The sequence below is a fragment of the Sorex fumeus genome, unplaced genomic scaffold (genome assembly GCF_029834395.1).
Source record: "Sorex fumeus unplaced genomic scaffold, SorFum_2.1 ptg000003l, whole genome shotgun sequence".
Classification (NCBI taxonomy): Eukaryota; Metazoa; Chordata; class Mammalia; order Eulipotyphla; family Soricidae; genus Sorex; species Sorex fumeus.
Window position 1 is genome coordinate 58524495 of NW_026606060.1, and position 13831 is coordinate 58538325.

The following is a 13831-nucleotide window of genomic DNA, read 5'->3' on the forward strand; positions in this document are numbered from 1 at the left end:
ACAGAAAACCAAGACTTGCTGCTTCCCAACACCAAGCTACATAAGAGGTGGCTCAGGGCAGCCATTCTCTCTCTCTCTCTCTCTCTCTCTCTCTCCTCCCCTCTCTCTCTCTCTCTCTCCTAAACACAAGTGTGAGGGTAGGTAAGATAGAGAAGAGACCAGTATGATAATAATAGCTGGGAATGATCATGGAGGATAAAATCTGAGCGTTAAAAGTAGGTAAAAGGATATTCTTGATGACCTTTCAATATTGCAGTCATTCCCATTTATAAATTTCAATTTTCACCAGTGAATTTTACCAAATGCTTAAATTTCATTTTTTTAGAAAATGAAAATTTTTATTTTTAAATTTTTTATTAATTTTTTTATTAATGAATCACCATGGAGTACAGTTACAGACTTACAAACTTTCGTGCTTGAATTTCAGTCATACAATGATTGAGTACCCATCCCTCTGCCAGTGCCCATTCTCCACCACCAATGATCCCAGTATCCCTCCCACTGCCCTTACCCTCCCCCCACTCCATCCGCCAGAGTATGTGCTCTAGAATATTGAACCACATACTCAGATACAGAGCTTTTATCTTAGTTTAAAAAAAAATCACTTAGTAATAGTGATTTTTACTTGTCATTATGGTAATGCAAATTGGATCTCATCTGCTCATTACAGTATCTCTAACAGCAGAGGATTCTGTCTGAATCTTCGCCTGATGGTAAACACGTGACTATGTATAAAATATCTGCCTCGAGGCATTCTTTACTCTTAGTACAGTGATAAATAAATATGATGATTCAGGTAGAAATTCAACATGGTGTTTCTTCAATGCGTCTAAATTTTCCATGCTTATTTTAAAATAATTATCTGAGTTGTTTATAACTGAACACAAACAATACATACAGCTATGATTTTACACAATCAACTTGGAATGTTTATTATTTTCTCTACAGTGTTTTTTGTGGTTTCAGCTTTTTCACATTTTTCCTCATTCAGTTCAACATGATATGAAGACAGGGTACAATTTAGGTTGGTGCTAAATGAGGTTAGATTAAAATTATAAAAAGTCACAGAGATTCACTCCAAGTAACTCCTCCATTGTACACTCTCCTTAAACACTAACTATTCTTTGTTATTTTATTTAATCCATGCTTCCAAAGTTATTCTTAACAAAGAGTTAAAAATTGTCTCATACATCAAGACATATTGTGCAAGGTCTTAAAGCTTAGAGACCCAATTCTTTCTTTTCAACTCTGATTCAATATATCAAAGGTATTTTAAAAGTATATTGATTAATATAACTCATACGTTCCAATGTATTTATTTAAATGTTATGTAAAGATTTTTGTGCATTACACTATTTTTTGATATATTATGTAAAATACATTTTTTATTTGGACCATTTTTAATGTAGACCCAGTGTCATAAATTGCATCCACAATACTGTGCAGGTATCTCCATTATTCATTTTCAAAATATTTTTTTCTACCTAAACCAAAATCAGTAACTACTAAACTGATAATTCCCGATGACTTCACCCAAGCCTCTTGTAATTTATAATCCACTTTCTCAGTCATTCTGGTTATTCTAGATGCCTTAATAAGTGGAATACAATTATTTGTCCTTTTGTGTCAGGCTTATTTCACCCATATTATACATTTTCAATTTTCACCAGAATTTTGACATGAATTAGAAATTTTTCTATGGTAGAACAAGATTCCACTGCAGTCATATGGACATTTTGCTCATCCATTCATTGTTGATGGTACTTGGGTTATTGCTTCTGAATCTTGGTTATTGTAAATAATGTCAAAGTTTTAAGTACCAGAATAAAGAATTATTTTTATCATATTCTGACATCTGTTCATTGATTCAAATCTAATTTGTGCAACATGCTACTTTGGGTGGATGAATCCTGATTTTCAATACGTTCAAGGGTTGAACAAATCAATTAACCAGAAAATAAAATATGCATTATTGGGGACTAATAGTCTATTATATTACTTCTTAATTTATAAATAATTTAATAAAATATGAACTATTAAAGAATGTATAAATATACATGACTACATAATTTGATAAGTTAAACGCATGATTATTTTAAATGAATGCTACAACACTAAAGGTGAATATGAAATATTTAGAAAAATTTAAAATGGAGGAACAGGAAGCTCAAATCCATACTTTTTAGTGGAAAATAACTTCAATCAGACATAAAACCACATTTATCAGATATAATTATTTTTGATATATGCAGTATTCATATATGAACTCATATCAACATCCATATTCAATGATCATCCATTTTTGTATGGTATAAGGACCAAGCAAGATAATACTGATAACACAAGATAATACCATGTGTTTATTGAAAGCAGTACACATCTTGTGAAATATTGGTTTCTTTGGCAATAAATTGATTTACATCCTGTTTGATTTTTGCCAGTAAAAACCACTAGAAAGGCAGAGCAGAGAAAGGGTTCTTCTTGGTTTCCTGATACCCTCTCTTCTTTAGCTATTTTATGGTGTAGTTTACCACCTGCTTTAACACAGGAAATTCTATGAAATTCACCCTCAGGAAAATGATTATGGTCTGAATATCTGTCCCCTGCACTGCAGAGTCTGCTGCTGGCTTTTGTATAGAGGTTTTCCTCCTGCCAGCCCCTCCTTGAGCTGGATCTCACTAATTTCAGTTTGCCCCTGTAGAAGTGCTGTTTCCCTGGGTCATAAAGGCACACCTCTGCCCCAAAGCTACCTGTGACCACCCAATCTTCAGTAAGTCTAAAACACAGCCTTAGGGGAGCTAGTCCTATCAGAGACCCCTTTGGGCACTTTCCATTAATCTGGGATATTCTTTTATTCTTTGTCTTCTTTTACCCCCTCTTAGTAAACAATGAAGATCTCCCCAGCTTTTTCTCTCCTGAGTCCACACACACACACACACACACACACACACACACACACACACACACCTTGAACTCTTGGCTATTTAATCCATCTCAAAATTTTCAAGGCTTAGAACAAATCAGTCAATTGAAAAATCTAAGAATACATATTATTGTAGACAAATCAAATATGAAAGTTCTAGCCATGGTGATATATAATTCCTATATAATCTATTAAACTAGAAAAATAAATATGTATATCACTATATTTGCTGATGATTCACGTGAATGACTGATTTCAATTCATTCTACAACTCAAAAGGTGAACCCTCAGATAAATAAAAGACTTCAGCTTGGAAAGATTTATTGATATAGCTTCGTTGTCTTTGGTTAGTGACATGACTCGTGCGTGAGAGTTTGCCAATATGGGGTTGGGAGGGCTGAGAACTCCCTCTACATTTCTTCATTTGGATTAAACATAAACATTTTAAGGTAGTTCTAAAAACAGTTGTATTTCTTTTGAAGAAATGAGATATGTATACTGTATAAATGTTAATAATAGCAACAGAATAAGTTTGTTTAGGTTAAAGTATTTGGTGCTTACAAACATATGTTCTATTTTCTAAACAGGATATAGGAGCATATATTTTGTTATCAGCATCTCCTTGGATACAATTTCCATTCATCTTTTGAGACACTGAGAACCTGAAACAAAGGGAATAATATATAATTAATATTGGAAAGAAATAAATTAATATTTGCTAAATGAACTCTTTGGAATGCTATATTTAAATTTGAATATTTTCTGTAAAATTTTTTCAAAGCAACTTATTGAATTCATATGATTTTGCATATATTTTTCTCTATGATCACTCTTTAATAGGCACAAAATGCAAGGATGCTCAAAAGGCTTACCTTTTAGAAGACAAAGATGAATCATCTTGCCATGCCCGTAAGTTATCAGTTTCTAGTCCAATCCATAGCAGGTCAATAAAGACGCTCAAAAAATTCTATAAAAAATTCGTGAAAACTCAAAAAAATATTTAATGCTAATTTGAATTTTGATAATAACAAAATTAAGTTATTTGCGTCTTATAATATTGAATATTAGCAATTATTATAAATGTGTGCAGTGATAATAATTCTTTTATTAGGATAATAAAAATATAATATGATGGCACTGAAGAAAAGGCCCTCCCGTTGATCGTCGATTTGCTCGAGCGGGCCCAGTAACGTCTCCATTGGAGACTTTGTTGTTACTGTGTCTGGCATATCGAATACTCTCGGTAGCTTGCCGGGCTCTTCGAGAGGGGTAGAGGAATCGAACTCGGGTCGGCCTTTTTGGCCGCTTGTAAGGCGAACGCCCTACCCGCTATGCTATCGCTCCAGCGCACTGAAGAAATGAACAGGAAATATGAATATTAAGCTCAGCAAATGAACAAATAGAAAATCTGAGTTGAACTATGCTATTTGAAATAAAAGTAACATTACATAAACTTTAAAAATTTGGAGTACAAGAGAAAATAATTGAGAAAATTGAGGATGAACTGTAGAAATATGGTAGAATGAGAGAGAAAAGAGAAAAATGTGTTGGACCCTCTAAAAGTATGTGCAAACCCATTTTAGGTTTAAATACAATTGAGAAGAACAAATACAGAAAGGTACAGAAAAATAATTGCTAGATACAATGGAGAAACAACTTTTTTAACTTAGTTCATAAATACTGTAAACTCAAGAGGCTCAGCAAAGTGCTATTAAAATCAACACACTGAAGCTCATATCTCAAAACATAATCAAATGACTAATTGACAATTGAAGACAACTGCTAAAAATAATCTTAAGAAGAACAATGAGGTTACTTAAAGAATGAAAAACAGATTGAGATAAGTCCCACCTAGCCTGAATCTAATGACCTCGTACCTATCCCACTTATAAAGGTTATAAAATTGAATAAGCAAGTCATAGACCATATTTCCTCATGGAAACAAAACCTTAGCTATAACATTGTTTTGTCCTTCCTGCATAGCCTCAGGTAGCTTAGGTTTATTGGGTTGCTCACATCACAGTGCTCCCATTCCTCTGCATTTGTCTGTAATTTCTTTCTTTGTACTCTATTGACTTTAAAATTTTGTTTTTCTCTTCTTCCTAAATCCTTTGTATAGTGTATTCAGAGCAATATCCTTTTTGTATGGACACAAGAAGACAGTATATGCTATGCTTTTATAATGTGGGAGTTTATTGACTCTCAGTGATATTTTCCTCCTGGGCATCTGCTCTCTTGACCTGAGCCTCAACTGCCCTTACTCCTAGCACTCCCAAAAGCAGGGTCCTGATGAGGACTGGATGGAACTAGGGCAAGCGGTTAGCTATGTGCTACCCTGGAATCAAGATGAGTCTGGCCAAAGTGCCTAACGCTTAACTATAAGATAAGAGCTTGGTCATGGACAAAAGTTGTCATGATCAAAAAAGTCGTAACTAGATTCAGACCCTGCTGGGTTAGGAATGATTAATCTGGCCTGAGCTCTGTAGTCTGAGTCTGTGGCAAGATGTTCCCAGAAGAGCTGCCCTACAAGTCTCAATGTTATCTCTTACTGTGTTCATACAAAAATAACTAGTATTAAGATGTTGATTGAGTCATTGGACTGAGGAAAGGAGAAAAACACCTTTAGAGGCATTTTGCCCCTGGGCAGTCAGGAAGGGCTTTGGAATACCCCTATGTGATGTTTCCCACCCTTGTGCCTGGCAGTCAGGAAGGGCTTTCTTATGTTGATTTGGCTACCAGACTGGGTGCAGTGGTGACCCAGAGTGCTGGGGAGTTGGAGAGGCAAGAGAGCTGGGTAGATTAGAGAAAGAGCAGGACAGCAAGATGGAGTGTGGAGAGACTAGCAAGAGGAACAGAGGAGAAGGATGTAGAAGTATGCAGGAGTAGGCATGTGGAGAAAGAGCGAGATGGAGAGTTGAGCAGGAGAGGCAGGAGGAGACGGGTGTGCGGGGCAGTGTGAGACTAGAATGGGGGGCTTAGAGACACTGGGGCAGGCGCCTGGGGAGGATGAAATAAACAGCAATTGATCAATCAAATGTCTTGGTGCTCCTTTCCTCCTCCATCTGCCCCATGGCCTGGGCTGCCCCAGCTGGGAGAGGGGCTCAGGCCCATCCCCAAACATGGGCAGAAAGGTCGAGAGCTGCCAGAGTCTCCCTGGACACCCTTGGAGAGTTTATACACTTAGCCATCTATTCAGATATAAGCAGTGTTATATTTCGTCTAATAATTTTTTATATGTATACCAGGACTGTTCAATTTAGAAAGGATCAGCCAGAAATGTTGGCAGCTAGACTGGCTCTACCTGTGCCAATCTATTTGAATTTTTTCATTGCACCATATATACCATTTTAAATCCAAAGGGATTAAGGTACTAATCACAAAACTCAAAACTATAAGACTTCTAGAAGAAAACATGGAGGGAAGTTGGAGCTATTATAATTGGCAATGATTTCCTAAGTAGGACATCAAAACATGGACAACAAAAGCAAAATATAAAAATAAACAAATGTACATTCAAGTAAAATAACTCTGAGCGTTAAAGGACACAGCCATCACACTGAAGATTTAACATATCGTTTTATATGATAAAAGATGATTTATTGAAATGATACCATGTAGGATTTATATTTTAGCCCCATCATATTAATCCGTTGCAATATAAGGTAAACAAGCTAAAATTATGTAATCACTCTGATGCTGAATGCATTGAATATGAAGTGGACGATTTTGAACAGAAAACAATCAATTAGGCCAAATATTTATATAATGGAGTAGCAATGCACATGCAAGGCCTTAGTTTGGCTCTCAGCTGGCAAGGACCCAAATCAATTCCAGGAGTGACCATCATAAGAAAATAGGAAGTTGATTTTAAAAGATAGATTGATAGAATAAAGCATACAAGGATCTGACAGTTTAAAAAGAAAGAACATAAATTACTATTAGAAACTTACTTTAAATAAGCTATACTTATATTTCAGACTCAACCAAAAAGCATTTAAGTCGATGTGACATTAGGAAATATAAAAAGGATGTCACCCATTTATGATATGTAGGCTTGAACAAAGTTGCAAAATTATTAAGTACGAAGTGCAGTCTTTCTCAACATGTAGAAATAGTTGGCTACAAATAAGCAAGGAAGGTAATAATAATGAATACTAATTTAATTCAAATCTCATGCTATAAAATCTTAAAATACCTGAATATAAACTATAAAATATGAAGATGATATCTTAGAAAAATGTGGATGCCTTTGAATTAGACAGAGGTCAGTTTAATACATAAGAGGAATGAATTATAAAAGAATGTAATGAATTAAGATTTCAATAAAATCACAATTTATTTCTAATACCTAAGGAGGTTAATGTGTTTGTCTTATTGTCCTGCATGTGTGCTACCCTGGTTTGGCACTGCCAGCATAGAGTCCCCCTAAGAGTGGTCCCCAAATTGAAACCAAATCAAACCAAAAAAATCAATAATTTTTATTTTATGAGAAAAATTCCATGTGATAAAATTTGAAAAACGATTTACAAATTAGGCATCTTTAAAGATACTTGTTTTCTGAATATATAAAAATCTCTCAAAATAGAACTTTAATCATTATTAAATTTAATTACTAAACTTGATAGCACTGCACTGTCCTCCCGTTGTTCATCAATTTGCTCAAGTGGGCACCAGTAATGTATCACAACAAATTGTGAGACTTGTTGTCACTATTTTTAGTATATAGTATAAGTCAGAGGAGCTTGCTAGGCTTTGCTATGCAGGCAAGATAGCTTGCAGGGTTTTTCAAGAGGGGCAGAGGAATCAAACCCAGGTAGGCTGTGTTGGCTACGTGCAAGGCCTTACCTGCTGTGCTATCGCTCCAGCTCTACAAAACTTAATATAATTAAATAATTATCAAATTGGTAATTATTAAAAGGCACCAATAGAAATTATAATTTTAAGCCATTGAGTCAAAATAACATATTTGCATTTCATAAAACAAAAAAGAGTTTAAAACTTAAATATGACAAAACATCTGGGAAGGAAAATAAAGATAGCAAGGTAGGAAAAATGGGCAAAAGATAAAGGCATTTAGCATAAGAAAATATTGTAATACTTTTAGACCAGAAAAATGTGTTCAATCCATACCAAATCATTACCAAACAGGAAAATGCCTATTAAGATCATAATAATTCTGGGGCCAAAAATGATATGGCGTGCAGGATTCAAGCCTTGCATGTATGTAGCTGACCCGGGTTTGATTTGGGGCATCCCATTTGGTCCCCAGAGTAATTGTTGAGTCCAGGACCAGTAATACACCAGAAAAAACAAGGGTGTGACCCCCGAACAAATGAAAAATTATATCACAAAAATTCTCATATACAGTCATCAGAATTTATAATATTTATATTATTAATAATTTTAAGTTTTAGATCAAAAGACTATTATGTAAAATGTGTTTTCACAATATTAGAAAATGACTGAATAATATAACAAATTGATACACACATATCAATTTATCATATATTATATATGTTTATGTCCTAAATTTTTATTTGCAATATTTCATAATTAAAACTAATGTAACTATAATACAATAACCATAAGACATTTCATAAATATACTAGATGTTTATATAATATATACTATAGATATAATATCACTTTGTAATGAATTAAGATTTCAATAAAATATTTATAAAATGCATATCTTTAAATCTAAATACGTATATTTAAAATATTATGTCATCAAATAGAACAGTGAAAAATGTAAAAACTATAAACACAAAAATGAGAAGGAACAACATAGATGAGAATGAAAATTAGAACATAATGATCTTCTCTTGTATGTGAAGCTCAAGTTTAAGAAAACATAATTTATAGTAGATTAAAATTCAGAATACTGATTTAGCAAATAGAAAGGGCAAAAGGAATTATACCATGTTTGGAAGACTTTGTTTGAAGATCTTACTTTGAAGGACTTGCTTCTTTTCACTTGATAAATATTTGCAATACAATGTCTAGCTCCCTTGATAAGATTTGCTTGAGTGGGCCCAGTAACATCTCCATTGTGAGACTTGTTTTTACTGTGTTTGGCAGTCAGGTAGCTTGCCAGGCTTTGCCTTGAGGTGGAGATAATCTAGGTGGGTTGGCCTTTGTTGGTCATTTGCAAGGCAAATGCCCTACCCTCTGTGCTATCTTTCCAGCCCATTGATAACATAAATCTGAATCTCACAAAGACAATGTTTAGGAGAAACAGCCTTGTTCCTGACGCCCCATTCGCTCTCAATGGAAGGACCATCTCCGAATGCAACAGCTATGTGTACCTAGGTCCAGAGGTCAACATGACAAATGACCTGGCACCCGAGCTGCACAGGAGGAAGAGAGTGGCTTGGAACGCCTTCAAGAACGTCGAAGAAATAGCTAAGAGGACGAAGAACCTCCGGCTCTGGGCACATCTCTTTGATTCCACTGTTCTTCCTGCATTAACATATGCCTCATAGACCTGGGCCCTACGCAAACAGGATGAGAACGCTATTCAGGTAGGTCTCCCAAAGAAGAATAGAAAGAGCTATGCTTGGAATATCACGTTTCACTCAAATGAGAGAAAGAATCCGGAGTTCTGACATCCGTGGACGATCAAGGATCAGGGACGCTGTCTCATTTGCCAAGGTGTCGAAAATAAGATGGGCTGGTCATGTAATGAGATTTAAAGACGACCTTTGGACTAGAGCTGTTACTGATTGGATTCCACGGGATGTCAAAAGACCGCGTGGCCGCCCACCTACCAGATGGTCAGACTTCTTCGTCAAGATCATGAACGATCGGTTTAAGGCCCTTCATGTTCCCGGAGCGAACAGATGCCATTGGGCTACACTAGCACGCAACAGGGACAAATGGAGACGTTACTGGCGCCCGCTCGAGCAAATCGACGACTAACGGGAAGTTAAGTGATTAAGTGATAAAGTGATAACATAATTAAGACTTATTTTGGAGTAAGAAGGCACTACAGGAGCTGGAGAGATTGCTCAAAGGGGTGGAGCACAATCTTTAGCTGGATTTTTGGTACCACATACAGACAAGTGCTGTGAGGAACAGCCCTGTGACCCCTGAACTCTGCTCTGGAGACCTCCATGAACAAAGCACTGTTTTTTTATAAAAGCCAGTGAAGCAAAAAGTAACAAATGTGCAAGCATTCCTGGTATAAAAATGTAATCGCAAAAGCTGAAAAATTGTTATTGTTTTGAGAAATTTTAGCTAGATTTATAAATGTAATATTAAACTTAAAAATCTATAATGTATAAAACATTGATGAGCTCTTTAAACATAACATCTGTTGAAATATCATTTAACAAAATAGACACAGCTTTCAAATCTTACCATTTCTTCAGGGTTATCTATATAAAGAAGCTTAGAATTCTTAGACACACAGGCCATCATACTTTCATTCCATGTTCTCTTTTCATTACTGATATAATAGCAGCTGTTGGAATATATGAACCACTCCCTTGGACACTGATTACAATTATATGCTAAGGAAAAATTAAGTCATAATCAATAACTATTTGATCTTTAACTAAAATAATATCACAAACATGCAAAAGCAGATGTATATATGCATACATATATACATAGATATGTATGTACTCATGTATATAAACATAAACATGTGTATGGATATGTTAAACATAAGTGCTTATTTATAAACTTGAGGTGGTACATTTAAAACACATATGCACAGTCACAGAATTTTTATTCCCTAACTTAAACACCCATATTAAGAAACCACAGCAAAATCCACTATCTATTTGTCCTGAAAGTCAATGAACTAAGATTTGGTTTAGGACCACAATCAACACTGCTCTGGGCTTATAGCTAGCTCTTTGCTCAGAAATCACTTCTTTTGGTGTGGAAGGGACCATACACAGAGTTGGGGACTGAACTGTGGTGAACTGCTTGCAAGACAAGTGCCTTAACCCCTTACTTTGTCTTCAGTCATTAAATCACATTTTAGACTATAAAAATGAGCTCTTTCCTCAAATTTTAACGAGAAATTTAAACCAATACTTAATAGATATGTGTTTCGTTCCAAACAAATATTTCTATTGATACCTTAGAAGAATACTCTCCTATAGTTATTATTTATTACTGATTTGGGGGACATAGAGGAAGTGCACAGTGGCTACTCCCTGTAGTTTTCCAGGGGTCATTTCTAAAAATACAAAGGAGCCATGCGGTGCCAAGGATGAAACCTGGGGTACCCACTTGTGAGCCCTGCAATCCAACTCTTTAAGCCAATTGATCAGCCTTATTTACGTTTTTGTTTAACCTAAGATAAAATATAAAAGGTACTAATAACATCTAGAATTTTCTAAAACATACCGTTTTGCGTCACTGCTACCAGAGATGAATTTTTTGACTCCTGAATCTCAGTAGCTAGAAAAATTAAAATTCATAAAAATGTTTATTTTGATTTAAATAAGGTAATATTTTAGTTCTTTGAAAGAAATATTGTTTGAGACATTTATTAATTGCTAAGGATTAGAGTAAGCTAAAATAAAATTATTTTACTTAAAGAACCTAATAAAATTATGAACATTGAGGAGAATATTTCAAAAGCTTAAGATACCTAATTTCACCATCTCTTACCTGAACCTATTTAATCGTGTCCAGCATTAGTTTATAATAAATTTTACACTATAACAACTTTCACATCATTCTGTATTGAATTTTTTTTGGTTGCTTTTTAATTTGGGGTCACATCCAAATTGGTCCAACCTTGGTGTTGGAAACTCAGGGGTTACTCCTGGCTCTATACTCTGGGATCACTTCAGGAAATGCTTACAGGACCATATGAGAATCCAAGTGGCCATGTGAAAGGCAAGTGTTAAACTATTATTCCTGCCCCTGTATCGGAATTTTTTAATATACTTAGAAAAAGTATTAGACATTTTCTAAGAACAAAAATAAAAATGAGAGTTCTGCCTATTCACATTATGAATATTTAAAGTCACAGGAAATCATTAATGTGGAAAGTCTCCTTATAATCTTTCCAAAATTTACTTACAGGGAATAACAATGATAATTATTATCATCCAAACAAGGCAGAGGAGCACCAGGGATCCAGCAATATACTTTTCCAGTAAAGCTTCTTGAGGAAAATGAAAACACAAAAAATAAAAAATAGACACAAATGTTTAGGTGGTTACTATACAAGACAAATCACTTGCACAGGGATTAACAGATATGAATTTGGATTCAAAAACTAATTCTTCCATTCTAATATTCTCCCTGGATACTGCATCTATTGCACTTCCAATAAATACAACCCTCACGAGATTTTAGTTAACAGGCAACAAATTACAATGCTTGAATAAAAGTAGTCCTCAGATTTCATGCTAAAACGCCATACTTCAACTTTATGATCTGATTCTCACCCACAAAAGAAAGGGAGCAGATTATTCCTTTCTCTATTCTACTTTTGTGCAAATACTAGAACAGTTGTATTCTACTGTGTCTGTGAAAATTCTTACCTCTGCTGTGGAGCTGCTGGTCATTCCCTTGAGGATCCTGACAAGAGTTTTGAAAATTTAACTCTGCATAGGTTATTTCCTGCTCAGTTACTGCATCAGAGCTTTTGGAGTCCTGGGGTTCCTTTTGCCTTCTCTTCCAGTCATTATGCAGATTCAGCTCTTCATAGGTTACCCTCTGGTTATTCTATCTCCTGAGCTGGAAACTGTAGGTGACTGTGATCTTTGATAACTGCAATGACCCACTGAATCTGAAGACAGGAGTTTTAGATGACAAGAGTCTCAGCATAGTCAATGTGGGTGGAGTGTCAGTTGTATTATGCCACATGTACTGCACAATGTATAAGGTACTGCATATCGCATAAAGTAAAAGTTTGGTCTAATTTTCATAGAACTTTCAAGATAGTTTATTTTTAAAGGTGTTTTGTGGTAGACTAGCTTTTAGAATTAAGTCCTATGTTTGATGCATTGGTTGGAGAAACATAAAACAAAGATGGTGAGTAATAATTAGCACATGAATAATAACATCCTCATTAGTTTAAACTCAGATTCCACAGAAGCATTTTAATACTACAAGTAAAAGATAGATGCTGTATTAGAAAATATTAATGCACTAATTTTTAGGACAAAATCTTACGTCTGCTAATATTTTAAGATTGAATGCCCTAAAACTGGAAGGAAATTAGCATTAACTATTTCCTGTACTAAAGTGACTTGTTATCAAATGAACTTTTTATTTTTAATCACTATTTGGGAAGGGGTAAAAGTTAGGCTAGGCCTGGCAGTGCTCAGGGCTTCCTTCTGCTCTGTGCACAGGTATCACTCCTGGCAGTGTTTCTGGGACAAGAGGTGGTACAAGAGATTTGATCCCTGATGCATGCAAGGCAAATGTCTTACCTCCTGCACTCTCTTTGAACCACTAAAAAAAATTATTTTAAATGATCGTAGAATTCATATAAATGTTGTAAATGTTGAAGAAATATTTTATGTAATTTTTATGACACAGTAAATTCATTTACAACAGAATAATATTTTATTTTAAAAATCAAAGTTTTAAAATCCATGTTCTTAGTAATTAATTGTCAATTTATTTAATGCTTTAGAAATAATACTTTAAAGTTATGGACAAAGACCACTTGGAATGATGCACTGACACAAATTTTCAGAAGTATTCTAGAGCTTTGAAAATCAGTAAAGGTAGTTTTAGCTGTATAAGAAATTCTAATAAATTAGATAATGTAAGTTAATAATATAGTTAATGCACTCTGTAGTGAGTAGAACTAAACTTAATTTTTGCTTTAAAAGTTTTACTTCTAAAAACTTATTTTACGTCCAATAATTTGATTTCCTAAAGTGAAAAAAAATATGTAAGACATAATGAACATAAATACACTCAA

The 13831-nt window shown here is 34.7% G+C and overlaps 1 protein-coding gene across 1 annotated transcript in view; it reads right to left on the reverse strand.

Annotated features, from left to right (window-relative positions):
- The window catches only part of LOC130024243 (NKG2-F type II integral membrane protein-like), a 40179-nt gene that overhangs the window by 24621 nt on the left and 1727 nt on the right, over nt 1-13831 (reverse strand). The window contains exon 2 of the mRNA XM_056114917.1: nt 12438-12621. Within this exon, the coding sequence (XP_055970892.1) occupies nt 12438-12621 (184 nt within the window). The remainder of the gene's footprint in view (nt 1-12437; nt 12622-13831) is intronic.